We start from the raw sequence: 15,448 nt of genomic DNA, 5'->3' as shown, positions 1-15,448 counted from the left end.
CTGGACTTGGGGTGGAACCCTCCATGCATGGTGAGGAGCTTTCTAGTCTTGATATCTGTGGCTTCTATCTCCTCCTTTGGCCAGTTTATGATACCAGCGGGGTATCTGATGACTGGTAGTGCGTACATGTTGATGGCTCGGACCTTGTTTTTACCATTCAGCTGACTTTTCAGGACCTGCCTTACTCTCTGGAGATATTTGGCTGTGGTTGACTTCCTTGTGGCCTCTTCATGGTTTCCATTAGCCTGTGGGATGCCAAGGTACTTGTAGCTGTCTTGGATATCACCTATGTTGCCCTCTGGTAGGTCAATCCCTTCAGTCCGGACCATCTTGCCTCTCTTTGAGACCATCCGGCCACACTTGTCCAATCCGAATGACATCCCTATGTCATCGCTGTAGATCCGGGTGGTGTGGCTCAGCGAGTCTATTTCTCGCTCGTTCCTGGCATACAGCTTGATGTCATCCATGTAGAGCAGGTGGCTGATTGTTGCCCCACTACGGAATCGGTACCCGTAGCCGCTCTTCGTGATGATCTGACTGAGGGGGTTCAGGCCTATGCAGAACAGCAGTGGTGATAGCGCATCTCCTTGGTATATGCCGCACTTGATGTTGACTTGGGCAATGGGTTTTGAGTTGGCCTCTAGGGTTGTCTTCCACATTTCCATTGAGTTCTGTATGAAGGTCCTTAGGTTCTTGTTGATCTTATACAGTTCCAGACATTCCAGTATCCATGTGTGTGGCATTGAGTCGTAGGCTTTCTTGTAGTCAATCCAGGCAGTGCACAGGTTGGTCTGTCTCTTCTTACAGTCTCGGGCGACTGTTCTATCGGCCAGTAGCTGGTGCTTGGCTCCTCTGGTGTTACTGCCAATTCCTTTCTGTGCCTCGCTCATGTATTGAGCCACATGCTTACTCATTTTTGCCGCAATGATGCCTGACAGGGCCTTCCATGTTGTGCAGAGACAGGTAATTGGCCGGTAGTTGGATGGGATGGGTCCCTTCTGGGGGTCCTTCATGATTAGGACTGTCCTGCCTTGGGTTAGCCATTCTGGGTGGGTTCCATCCCTCAGCAGCTGGTTCATCTGTGCTGCTAGGTGTTCATGGAGTGCAGTTAGCTTCTTCAGCCAGTACGTATGGATCATATCCTTTCTTTCCCATATGTCTTTCCAGTATTTTTCCACCTCAGCTCTTGGTGGGTCTGACCGGTTGTTGTTCTCCTGCCATTGAGAGTACACCTTGGCTGGTTCAGTGGAGAACAGCTTGTTTATTCTCCTGACCTCTCCTTCCTTGGTGTATCTCTTCAACCGGGTGGCCAGAGCTGTTAGTCGCTGTTTGGCAGTTTCGAGTGCCTCTGGTATGGAGAGTGAGTTGTACTTCCTGGGTGCCCCTTTATTCACCATGTTCCCTTTCTGTAGTTCAGCTAGCTGGCTAACTTCTCTCCTTGCTGCCTTTATCTTGGCCTCTAATCGTCTCTTCCATGGTGGATACTGTTTGTTATGTCCCGAGCCCACCTTGTGTCCAAGCATCTCCATGATTACTGTTGCTGTACTGTGTATCAGCTTGGTGGTCTCAGTGATGGTTCTTGTGGAGATTGTCTTCAGAGCAGCATTCACATCTACTAGTAGATCTTCTGAAGGTACTTGGCAACTCAGCTTCGGTATTTGTCGGGGGCTCCAGGTTTCCAGTTGGGTCACGATCTTCCTTCTCAGGTCAGCAGCTCTTGTGTTGAGGCTGTTAGCCTGTTAGCTGTTGGGGCTTGGTACCCAATCTCTGGTTGTGGGGATGATGACATCTCCCCCCTGACCTGTCTTCCTGGCTCCCCCTTGCCATAGCATCGTTGATGTATTTCATTAATCTCTAGTTGTGATAGCAGATTTCGATTATGGATGTTGGAACACTGGGCTAATAGCTGTTTCTTTGTTAGCCTTGATTGTGGGTTTCGAAGTATCCAATGGTCCCACATTCTCTGCATGTATCCCCTCTCTCTGGGATTGCTTGTATAGTAGCATTCCAGCAAATCCGTATTTTCTGTCCTCGTCCATCGATGTCTTGTTCCAGTAGCCCATTTCTCATCAGTTTGCCCTGGTTCCCTAGCAACTGACGCAGACCTTGTTGACCCGGGCGACGTCTGAGTCGGTATGACTCTATCAGTTATGTTATCACTCATTCCTGAGGTAGGCTGATATATCATGAGGGGTTTTGCCTAAGGACCCTTACTGGATGATGTTTTGCCCCGACCGGGATTCGAACCCCGATCTCCTGCGTCGTAGTCAGTGATCATAACCACTGTACTATCCAGCTGATAGTATATATATACACACATGCATATATATATATATATATATATATATACACATGCATATATATATATATATATATATATATATATATATATATATATACACACACGCATATATATATATATATATATATATATATATATATATATATATATATGCGTATATGCATATATATATATGCATATATATACACATGCATATATATATATATATATACACATATATACACACACACACACACACACACAATATATGAGATATGCTATGTAGTATATATTTATTTTTGTAATTATATATTTATATGGATAATCATGAAGTGTATATATGGTATATATTTTTATAGGTGTATTAATGTAGTTGATCGACTTTGTAGTCGTGTCATCTGATCTCCGACCCTATGTCTTGGACACTCGGGTGAAGAGAGGGGCTGAGTTGTCAACTGATCACCACCTGGTGGTGAGTTGGATCCGCTGGCGGAGGAGGAAGCTGGACAGACCTGGCAGGCCCAAACGTATGGTGAGGGTCTGCTGGGAACGTCTGGCCGAGCACTCTGTTGGGGAGGTCTTTAACTCCCACCTCCGGGAGAGCTTTTCCCAGCTTCCGAGGGAGGCGGGGGACATTGAGTCAGAGTGGACCATGTTCTCTACCTCCATTGTGGACGCAGCTGTTCGGAGCTGTGGCCGCAAGGTCTCCGGTGCCTGTCGTGGCGGCAATCCCCGAACCCGGTGGTGGACACCGGAAGTAAGGGATGCCGTCAAGCTGAAGAAGGAGTCCTATCGGGCCATGTTGACCTCCGGGACTCCTGAGGCAGCCGACGGGTATCGGCAGGCCAGGCGTGCTGCAGCTCGGGCAGTTGCGGAGGCAAAAACTCGGAACTGGGAGGAGTTCGGGGAGGCCATGGAGAAGGACTATCGGTCGGCCTCGAAGAAATTCTGGCAAACCGTCCGGCGCCTCAGGAGGGGGAAGCAGTACTCTGCCAACACTGTTTACAGTGCGGGTGGGGAGCTGTTGACCTCGACTGGGGACATTGTCGGGCGGTGGAAGGAATACTTTGAGGATCTCCTCAATCCCACCGTCATGTCTTCCACTGAGGAGACTGAGGCTGATGACTCAGAGGTGGACTCGTCCATTACCCAAGCCGAAGTCACTGAGGTGGTTTGCAAGCTCCTCGGTGGCAAGGCACCGGGGGTGGATGAGATCCGCCCTGAGTATCTCAAGTCTCTGGATGTTGTGGGGCTGTCTTGGTTGACACGCCTCTGCAACATCGCGTGGCGGTCGGGGACAGTGCCTCTGGAGTGGCAGACTGGGGTGGTGGTCCCTCTTTTTAAGAAAGGGGACCGGAGAGTGTGCTCCAATTATAGGGGAATCACACTTCTCAGCCTCCCAGGGAAAGTTTACTCCAGGGTACTGGAGAGGAGAATTCGACCAATAGTCGAACCTCGGATCCAGGAGGAACAATGCGGTTTTCGTCCTGGTCGCGGAACACTGGACCAGCTCTATACCCTTCATAGGGTGCTCGAGGGTTCATGGGAGTTTGCCCAACCAGTCCACATGTGCTTTGTGGATCTGGAGAAGGCATTCGACCGTGTCCCCCGTGGTATTCTGTGGGGGGTGCTTCGGGAGTATGGGGTTCGGGGCTCTTTGCTAAGGGCTGTCCGGTCCCTGTACGAACGGAGCAGGAGTCTAGTTCGCATTGCCGGCAGTAAGTCAGACCTGTTCCCAGTGCATGTTGGACTCCGTCAGGGCTGCCCTTTGTAACCGGTTCTGATCATAATTTTTATGGACAGAATTTCTAGGCGCAGCCAGGGGCCGGAAGGAATCCTGTTTGGGAACCACAGGATTTCATCTCTGCTTTTTGCGGATGATGTTGTCCTGTTGGCTTCTTCAAACCAGGACCTTCAGCATGCACTGGGGCGGTTTGCAGTCGAGTGTGAAGCGGCTGGGATGAGAATCAGCACCTCCAAGTCCGAAGCCATGGTTCTCGACCGGAAAAGGGTGGCTTGCCCTCTCCAGGTTGGTGGAGAAGTCCTGCCTCAAGTGGAGGAGTTTAAGTATCTCGGGATCTTGTTCACGAGTGAGGGAAGGATGGAGCGTGAGATCGACAGGCGGATCGGTGCAGCCTCCGCAGTGATGCGGTCGCTTTACCGGTCCGTCGTGGTGAAGAAGGAGCTGAGCCAAAAGGCGAAGCTCTCAATTTACCGGTCGATCTACGTTCCGACTCTCACCTATGGTCATGAGCTTTGGGTAATGACAGAAAGAACAAGATCGCGGATACAAGCGGCTGAAATGAGTTTCCTTCGCAGGGTGGCTGGGCGCTCCCTTAGAGATAGGGTGAGAAGCACAGTCACTCGGGAGGAGCTCGGAGTAGAGCCGCTGCTCCTCCACATCGAGAGGAACCAGCTGAGGTGGCTCGGGCATCTTTTTCGGATGCCTCCTGGACGCCTCCCTGGGGAGGTGTTCCAGGCATGTCCCCCCGGGAGGAGGCCCCGGGGAAGACCCAGGACACGCTGGAGGGACTATGTCTCTCGGCTGGCCTGGGAACGCCTCGGTGTTCTTCCCGAGGAGCTGGCCGAGGTGTCTGGGGAAAGGGAAGTTTGGGCTTCCATGCTTAGACTGCTGCCTCCGCGACCCGGTCCTGGATAAGCGGAAGAAGACGAGACGAGACGAGATTAATGTAGTTGGTAGTTAAAAAGGGGTGGGAAATTAAAAAAAAAAAAAAATTGTACTTCTTCCCACTCCTTTTTCGAACAATGTGCGGTGCATTGTAATGTATTAGCTCTTGGTTATTAGGGCCCGAGCCCTATAGGGCGAAGGCCCTATTGTTCTTGTAAGAGTTCACTATTATTATTCTTCCGTCTTCTTCTTCTTCTTCTTCTTTATTTTTCTCCGCTGTTGGGCCATTTTCGGGGCGCTTGCCATGGGCGAAAACGCACGAAATTTGGCGCCAGTTCCGAGAATTGCCACCGCTACTCAGAACCACAAGCCCAAACTTGGCCGGGGCTCAGGGCCTCTATAGCGCCCCCTAAGTCGTTGTGATTTTGGCCTCCCGCATTAAGGTGCCTGGTTGCCATATAGTTTGTAGTAGTGGCATGCCATTTGGTATGCATATGTATCTCACTAAGCCAGACAAAAATGTAATGCCAATGCATTAGCCACGCCCAACAGGAAGTGAGGTAATTTCACTTTTGTGCGAAATGCATGGCCACGAAGATGGCGCAACTCCTCCTAGACCGTTCATGGGAATGTCACCAAAATTGATAGACATCATCTACAGACATGGCTGACAAAAGTTACTAAATACGTTTCACGTAGCATAAACCGTTCAGAAGTTATACGTCAATCAATTTTCACTTCAAAATTTTACATGCTTAAAAATTCATAACAAATCTTCTAATTGCTCAACACTGCTCATACTTCACATGCTAATCACTCATTGGGCTTCTGACATGTTACCCAATTTCTGTGATATTTCGCCACTGGGGGCGCTATTTTTGGGCAAAAAATCCAATTTTTCCTCAAATTTGGTCAAACTTCACGGCCACCCTCTTACTACCTCCCATGTCATGTATACCACATTTTGGGAATTTTCGTCCATGGGGGGCGCTGTTTTTTGCCGACGCAATTTCTCCAAAACGGGTTTTTGGTAAATAATTCCATAATGCTTTTCCTTCACACCACTACCTTGTGATAGTACGTTGCTGTTGTGAACACTTATTTTTCCATCTCATAATCGCTCATGTACAGCATAGCGCCACCTACTGACATGGGAAAAACCAAAAAATTTATTCTTCAAAAATCTATATCTCATCTTCTATTTGCTCAATTGTCATCAAACTTCATACGCAAACTCTTCATAGCTCACCTGACATATACGCCAAATTTTGTGCACTTTCGCCACTGGGGGTGCTGGTTATGGCAAAAATGATATTGCAGCTTCTGATTTGTCAAACTTGGCAGGCAAACTCTTTCCAAGACCCTTATTGGGGCGCTTGCCATGGTCGACAACGCTCAAAATTTTGCCCCTTTTTCTTAGTCTGCCACCGCTACTGAGAACCAGAAGCCCAGATCCAGGCGGGCCTCGGGGCCTCTATAGCGCCCCCTAACGTGTTGTGATTTTTGCCTCTCGCTTTAAGGTGCCTGGTTGCCATGTAGTTTGTAGTAGTGGCATGCCCTTTGGTACGCATATGTATCTCACTAAGCCGGACAAAAATGTAATGCCAATGCATTAGCCACGCCCAACAGGAAGTGAGGTAATTTCACTTTTGTGCGAAATGCATGGCCACGAAGACGGCGCAACTCCTCCTAGACCGTTCATAGGAACATCACCAAAATTGATACACATCATCTACAGACATGGCTGACAAATGTTGCTAAATACGTTTCACGTAGGTTAAACCTTTCATAAGTTATACGTCAATCAATTTACACTTCAAAATTTTACATGCTTAAAAATTCATAACAAATCTTCTGATTGCTCAAAACTGCTCATTCTTCACACGCAAATCACTCATTGGGCTTCTGACATGTTACCCAATTTCTGTGATTTTTCGCCACTGGGGGCGCTATTTTTGGGCAAAAAATCCAATCTTTCCTCAAATTTGGTCAAACTTCGCAGCCACCCTCTTACTGCCTCCCATGTCATGTATACCACATTTTGGGAATTTTCGTCCATGGGGGGCGCTGTTTTTGGCCGACAAAATTGCTCCAAAACGGGTTTTTGGTAAATTATTCCATAATGCTTTTCCTTCACACCACTTCCTTGTGAAAGTACGTTGCTGTTGTAGACACTTATTTTTCCAACTCTTAATCGCTCATGTACAGCATTGTGCCACCTACTGACATGGGAAAAACCAAAAAATTTATTCTTCAAAAATCTATATCTCATCTTCTATTTACTCAATTGTCATCAAACTTGATAGGCAAACTCTTCATAGCTCACCTGACATATACGCCAAATTTTGTGCACTTTCGCCACTGGGGGCGCTATTTTTGGGCAAAAAATCCAATCTTTCCTCAAATTTGGTCAAACTTCACGGCCACCCTCTCACTTCCTCCCATGTCATGTATACCACATTTTGGGAATTTTCGTCCATGGGGGGCGCTGTTTTTGGCCGACGCAATTGCTCCAAAACGGGTTTTTGGTAAATTATTCCATAATGCTTTTCCTTCACACCACTACCTTGTGATAGTGCATTGCTGTTGTAGACACTTATTTTTCCAACTCATAATCGCTCATGTACAGCATAGCGCCGCCTACTGACATGGGAAAACCCTAAAATTTATTCTTCAAAAATCTATATCTCATCTTCTATTTACTCAATTGTCATCAAACTTCATACGCAAACTCTTCATAGCTCACCTGACATATACGCCAAATTTTGTGCACTTTCGCCCCTGGGGGTGCTGGTTATGGCAAAACGATATTGCAGCTTCTGATTTGTCAAACTTGGCAAGCAAACTCTTTACAAGACCCTTATTGGGGCGCTTGCCATGGTCGACAACGCACGAATTTTGGCTCCTTCTTCTTAGACTGCCACCGCTACTGAGAACCAGAAGCCCAGATCCAGGCGGGCCTCAGGGCCTATATAGCGCCCCCCGAGCACCGTACAGTGCGAGACCCTATTGTTGCCATGTGTCCAATTCTGTGCTTTGTCGCCATTGTGGGAGTAATGTGTCTTGCCGAAGAAGCTGTGGAAGTTATTTCGCGGGGACGCATGCCCCCGCCCCCCTTGGCCGCTGGCGCGAGGGCCCGTCGAGGCCGCTTGCGGCTTTAATTTTATTTATTCTTTTTTTGTCACTTTTTTCATTTTCTTTCTTTTGTATGTACAAATAGTTACATACATTTTTATACATGTTCGAAAATGTTCAAAAATAAAATAAATTCATTCATAAAGTATTTTAAATAAATAAATACGTTTCTCTCACTCCTCGCTATCATGTTACACGCTCGATAAACAAAGTTCATACTTTAATCAATAAAAAAAATCTAAATTTCAATGTCACAATTTGTTGATTAAAATAAGACTGAGGCTACATCCCAAATGTACTGTATTGCACTTTTAGTGCACCAGATAGTGTGCAGGGTAGAATAAACAGTGAGTGTTACTGAGCACCAGAGTGGCCTAATGTCTTACAGAGATAGTCTTTATCATCAGGATCTTCCACTTTAACAGAAAGGCCTTCAGGTGGGTTGTCGAGATCGTCTCCATAGTTGTAGATGCTCAGCTCCAGCGTCTCCTCTTTCTTCACACAGGCTTCTGAGGTCTCTCCATCCATGGATGTCTCCGTTTTCATGTCCTCACACAGCTAAAGATCAAACAAATAATCTGTTAGGGCGGGACGGTATCCATCCCACTCGGGAAGATGCTGCTCTCATTTCTCGCAGCATAGCTTGTAGTTTCAGAACAGGCCTAGTTGATCTGTGACAATCCAGAGCCAAGGCCAGGGAGCAGACGGACAGGCTAAACTGTCTGTCTGCTACCTGCACAGAGTCATCACACAGGTACCATTACATTGAAGCATGAACTGTTAATGAACTTCTTACTGATCAGCAGTTTAATGTACTGTGTTTAAACAGAAACATGGATTAAACCAAATGAGTCTGTAGCATTAAATGAAACTAGTCCTCCTGGTTGCAGTTATAGACACCAGCCTCGTCTAACTGGCAGAGGAGGCATCGCGATTCTTTATAATGATCATCTCGGCATGACACAAAAACCTGGACAGTTAGTATGAAGAACTTCAAACGCATTTGTGGCAGTGGGGGCGTGGCTTAGTGTCAGTTTGTGAATGTAAGGCAGGGCCAGGGAAGGTGAGTAGCAAAGTCAATGCACCTGTTGTCAATTAATGTTGTGTGTTTGTTGCAGTGACTGTGGAGAACAGAAAAGGAGGGAGAGCAGAGAGAAGAGATTTCCCCAGACCAAAACGTGACTGTGTGTATGCACATGTCTGGGTACCTAAATGGACGTTAAAGCTGGGAAAAAAAAAAAAGTGGTGTGTGAACGTCATCTCTTGCCTGCCATGCTGTCAGACATAGTTCAGGCTGTTTGGAGGTAAAACTTGTTGCAAGATGGCGCGCAGATTTTATGCGCATCGGAGGATTCAGGACAGTGATTCCATTCATGATTCAGGACAGCGATTCAATTCAATTTTGAGAACTGTGACCCTGATGAACAGTGCCTTTATTTTTAAACTTCAACTCGATCCAGCCAAAGATCAAAGGTAAGTGTAAATATTTCTTCTATTTCTGATGAGCAGATCGGTTGGTGCGCGCGCTGTAGTGCATACACAGGAAAAATTTTTCCAGAGTTAACAGACCATGGAAAATTCTTGTTGTGATAAAAATGCTAATCTGTAGAAATCTAAAATATAAATAAGAAACATTTATATATAAAATGTAGGCATTTATGGACTGTTTTATGATTCAAAAACGGTCTCCAATCTATCCAGACGGGTCCCGACCACATGCTCCAAATATTTTAGCCACGCTGTCCCACACACCAATTTCACACTGATGCAAGAATTCACACGACACACTGCATGATTTCTTCTTCTCGTGATGGTACAAAGAAGCACATCATCTTTCTTCAAGAAAGACAACCTGCCTAACAAGAATCCTCCAGTTACAGAAACTTCTAGTAGTTCACTATCAATAGATCTCACTTTGGATGATGAATGCGCAGAAATAGAGCTCAACAACCACCACCCTCATCACAAGGAGGAGGATTCTGTAAAAAAAAAAAAAAAAAAAAAAAAACCACCCAAACACGATTCCACCCCAAACCAAACTTGGACCCAACAACGGGTTAGTCTAAATCTTGTGGCTTTTTTTTTTTTTTGTGTGTGTGTGTGTGTGTGTGTGTGTGTGTGTGTGAGAGAGAGAGAGAGAGAGAGACCACTAAGTACCTATGTACTGCAAAATATATATGTTTTTGTGACCTCTATCAGGGTTCTCCACTTTTCAAAAATAAAAGGTGGTGGCAGGGGTTTGGGGGGGAAAGCCCCCCCCTTGAAGCTGACGGACTTTGGGCTTTTTTGACAGTGAAACTGGCCAATAATGGATAGGAATTGCTAAATCATTGTTAAAATCATTTTATAAAAAATTAACACTCTTACTGTACATGTCATCTGATGGACAACGGCTTTTAATACAAGATGTTTTATTGGGTCTGGTTTCCCAAAGTAGTAGCAGAAATTTAACACAAACTAAATTATAATAAGAGTTCAAGTAATTATTACCAAAAAAAAAAAAAAATCTTTGTCTATAAAACGAATACTGTATTGCACCATGTTTGCACCACCTGATTACATGCACATTACATGACCACTACATAACACACAGCGCCATGACCCAACTAATCCACCTCCCTTCAGAGGGCTAGATATAGTGGCCTGTCCCCACCCACTGGAAGATACCAATTACTTTATATTACCAACATTGCATAAACCATACATTTACATAATCTCGGGTCTAAGTGCATGCCAATAATCTTTATAATTCATAAACAAAATACCCAGTTACAATAAATGCTGCTTTTAAAAAAAAAATAAAAATATACGCATAATATTAATGGGGTGAAACCACTGCAGTCCATGTGCACCAGCTTGTGCATGCCCAAGACTGGCACTACAAAGCCACCCCGGCCTTCACAGTTTGGGTCCTTTGACCCAGGAACCTGGAAGTCCTGCAGTAAACAAACAGTAAAGCAACAGGAAAATGCAGTTCTCACCTACACAATCACAGATACGTAAAATAAAAGACTTGAACTTGTGCGCGCGTGTGCACGCCGTTATATGACCACTGTAACGGTGTATGGTCAGAAAAGACGATAGATAAGCGTAACCGTTGCACAATAACGCTACAAACAATCTGCGTGTGCACTGCGAAGTTACTTAGCTGCTGGCTAGCTGCAGCTTCCAACGTTGCCATGTGTCAGTATGGTGTAATGTGGTGCGGTGTAGTGTAATGCAGGGATAGACCTCAATCTGCAGAGCTCTGTGTCACAATCTGTATGCAGCCGGCTGGATGTTTTTCTATTGCAATCGCATGGCCACTTCGCATAGCCCCATAAGCATTCATTTAATGGTCTTCTGCATGTTAAATAGTTAAATTATAATAAAGTAAATACTTTACGATTTATTTGGTGCATACTGATGAAGTTACTTTTTTTTTGGCCAAGGGAAGGGTGGCAGGCCAGAATTATAATGTGGCGGTGCGCCACTTTAAAAGCACCCGTGGAGAACACTGCCTATATTTGTTACGTTATAATCTAGATGAAATATTGGGTCGTGAAAAACACTAATCCTTTGATCAAAAAGGAACTAACTAAATTTCAAACTAACAATGAGTATTTTGTCTGTCAAAGATGTACTGTGTTGCTTTTGATTAATATTCAAATATAGCAAGATTCTGTCCATGCAGTAGGTACAGGGTTTGACAAAGACGTTCAAATTTTCAAGTCCCTATACTCCATGGTCTTTCAAAAATGGAGTCCTTTATAGTTTTGTAGAGCATTTTCCCAATGGGGACTGCTTTAAAGTCCAACCCTGCATTACTAAGAAATGGTTTTATATATGCTTTAATAGAAGAAACCACTGGAAAAGCAAAGTTCTGCCAAGAGACCAAGGCAGACTGATGGAAAGAAAAACTTCAGGTTGTCATTATCAAGCACAAGCCAAATGGCATTATTTAATGAAGGCAATTCATTTAATTAATGTGTGCACCTTGTTTTCAGTATCTTTACATATGAAGTAATCAGCTGTTAAAAAATAATAAATAAATTAAAATGTGCTGGAACTCAATTTTACTGGCTTTATCAGTATAAAATGTTACTACATGACTAAATATTAAAGTTTTGTTTTCTTAAATATTTAAAATCTTATTTTATAGCACCAAGACTCTTAAAGGAACAGTCCACCGTATTTCCATAATGAAATATGCTCTTATCTGAATTGAGACGAGCTGCTCCGTACCTATCCGAGCTTTGCGCGACCTCCCAGTCAGTCAGATGCGCTGTCACTCCTGTTAGCAATGTAGCTAGGCTCAGCATGGCCAACGGTATTTTTTGGGGCTGTAGTTAGATGCGACCAAACTCTTCCGCGTTTTTCCTGTTTACATAGGTTTCTATGACCAGTGATATGAAACAAGTTCAGTTACACAAATTGAAACGTGGCGATTTTCTATGCTATGGAAAGTCCGCACTATAATGACAGGCGTACTAACACCACCTGCGCGCTTCGGCAGCGCATTGATATCTGAGCCCCGTATCAATGTGCTGCCGAAGCGCGCAGGTGGTGTTAGTATGCCTGTCATTATAGTGCGGACTTTCCATAGCAAATGTACATATTCCACCAGAACAAGCAGGTTTCAGAACCCAGCACGACACAGTAGAACAAGTTCTAGCTCTCACCTCCTACACTGAATCAGGATATGAAAACAAACAGAAAATTGGTGCCATCTTTGTAGACCTGTCAGCCGCCTATGATACAGTGTGGCACGAGGGGCTCATGTTTAAGCTGTCGTCATATGTAAAACGTAGAGCCACACTGAGGCTGCTTTACAAAATGACAGGAAACCGTAGCTACTTTGTACGCATCGCTGACCAGATGAGCAAACCCAAACAAATACAGAATGGAGTCCCCCAGGGTTCAGTGCTTGCGCCTACTCTTTAACATTTATATAAGTGACATGCCACCCACGGAATCCCTAAAATTTGGATACGCAGATGACCTAGCTACTGCCACACAGGCACGTTCATTTGAAATATTAGAAAATACCCTAACAAGAGACGTGGAAACACTACACATCTTTTTTTAAATAAATGGTACCTGAAAACGAATGTCACAAAGACTGTTAGCTCTGTATTTCACTTAAAAAACACTCAGCAAATCAGACACTGCAAGTCCGTGATAACATTGGAGGAAATATTTTGCCTTCAGACTTAACCCCAAAATACCTGGGGGTTACTTTAGATCAAGCGCCAACATTCAGACAACATTGCGAGGCCACAGCACAGAAACTCAAAAAGCGATGTGGAATAATAAGAAAACTAGCTGGTACCAACTGGGGAGCATCACAGTCTGTCTTGTGGACTTCAGCTCTTGCACTGTGCTACAGTGCTGCTGAGTACTGTGCTCCAGTCTGGAGCCGCTGCTCCCATACCAACAAAATAGATGTTCAGCTGAACTCCGCCATGAGAATAATCACAGGTTCCATCAAAGCCACACCTACAGCCTGGCTCCCTGTGATGGCATCAATCGCCCCGCCACACCTGTGCAGGGAACAAGCAACCCAACACCAACACGAGCGTATCAAATCAAATCAAGTTTATTTGTACAGCGCTTTTAACAATAAACATTGTCGCAAAGCAGCTTTACAGAATTTGAACGACTTAAAACATGAGCTAATTTTATCCCTAATCTATCCCCAATGAGCAAGCCTGTGGCGACGGTGGCAAGGAAAAACTCCCTCAGACGACATGAGGAAGAAACCTCGAGAGGAACCAGACTCAAAAGGGAACCCATCCTCATTTGGGCAACAACAGACAGCCTGACTATAATATTAACAGTTTTAACAGGTATAACCCTCAACTGTCCTCATGGGGCCGTCCTTCACAGGAGTGGGGCGATAAAACTCCGACCAGACACAGGTCACCAGGATGGATCAAGCAGGTCCGAGGGGCAGAAGAGGCCAGCATCTCAATCCCAGGATCAACATGTAACTCAGAGGGACAGATTGGGGGGGGGGGGAAAGAAAACATGTTGTTAGGTATGCCCTAAAAATGACAAGTATTAAATCTGTGTGGTAGGCTCGCAGAGACGAGAGTCTTTACATCAGGCATGACACACAATGGCATGTTAATATGGTAAAAAAAAATATATCATGACCTGCTCTGGCTGGATGCTTGATTGGGTGATGGGAGCACACTCCTCAGCAATGATGAGATGCAGATGGGACCCTTAGGCCTGGCCAAGACAATTCAGTTACATTTCACCGGGTCTGGGACATGCGACAGAATGTCTGACGGCCGATTCCCTGCAGGCTACGATAGCCAGTCGAGGTCCCCACCGTCTCCACCAAAAGATTTCCTGTTGACTCCATGTAACTCAGAGGGACAGATTTGGAGGGGGGGGGGGGGGGGGGGGGAGAGAAAGAAAACACAGGTGGTTAGGTATGCCCAATGTCACCTGAATAAGTAGGAACAGTATACATATTGCACCGAGTACAAGCAGGGACTCCGGCAACTAACTATGACAGCATAACTAAAAGGAGAGAGCCAGAAGGTAACACAGGCATGAGGGAGCCCCGGGACATAAAGCAGCCAGCCACTGCACCGTCAACAAACTCGAGTGAGCAAGCGAGTGGGGACTGACAGCATCCATACATCCCAGTTTACCAAAACACTCTGTCTGAGGACCCTCCAGATCTACTCCTTTACCTCATAAACACCATTAACAAAAGGCTTGACTAAACAGATATGTTTTTAGCCTAGACTTAAATGCTGAGACTGTGTCTGATTCCCGAACATTACTTGGAAGGCTGTTCCATAACAGTGGGGCTTTGTAAGAAAAGGCTCTGCCCCCTGATGTAGCCTTCACTATACGAGGTACCAGCAGATAGCCTGCACCTTTTGATCTAAGTAGGCGTGGCGGGTCATAGAGGAGCAGAAGTTCACTCAGGTACTGTGGTGCGAGACCATTCAGTGCTTTAAAGGTCAATAGTAGTATTTTATAATCAATACGAAATTTGATTGGGAGCCAATGCAGTGTGGATAAGACAGGCATGATGTGGTCATATTTTCTAGTTCTAGTAAGGACTCTTGCTGCGGCATTTTGAACTAACTGGAGCTTGTTTATGCACTTATTGGAACATCCAGACAGTAAGGCATTACAATAATCCAACCTGGAGGTAACGAAAGCATGGACTAGTTTTTCTGCATCATGCAATGACATTAAATTTCTTATCTTTGCAATATTTCTGAGATGAAAGAAAGCTATCCGGGTGATGTTATCAATGTGAGTTTCGAATGAAAGACTGGGGTCAATAATCACTCCGAGGTCTTTTACTGCTGCACGTGAAGAAACAGAAAGGCCATCCAGAGTTACTGTGTAATCAGAAAACTTACTTCTAGCTGTATGTGGTCCTAGCACAA

The 15,448-nt window shown here is 45.2% G+C and overlaps 1 protein-coding gene across 1 annotated transcript in view; it reads right to left on the bottom strand.

The window, feature by feature from the left end:
• The window catches only part of LOC132894680 (zinc finger protein 345-like), a 141,004-nt gene that overhangs the window by 86,273 nt on the left and 39,283 nt on the right, over nt 1-15,448 (bottom strand). The window contains exon 2 of the mRNA XM_060934824.1: nt 8,432-8,603. Within this exon, the coding sequence (XP_060790807.1) occupies nt 8,432-8,591 (160 nt within the window). The 5' untranslated portion in view covers nt 8,592-8,603. The remainder of the gene's footprint in view (nt 1-8,431; nt 8,604-15,448) is intronic.

The sequence above is a fragment of the Neoarius graeffei genome, chromosome 11, assembly GCF_027579695.1.
Source record: "Neoarius graeffei isolate fNeoGra1 chromosome 11, fNeoGra1.pri, whole genome shotgun sequence".
Taxonomy (NCBI): domain Eukaryota; kingdom Metazoa; phylum Chordata; class Actinopteri; order Siluriformes; family Ariidae; genus Neoarius; species Neoarius graeffei.
The sequence above is the reverse complement of the archived record's forward strand: the minus strand, read 5'-3'. Positions and strand labels throughout refer to the sequence as shown.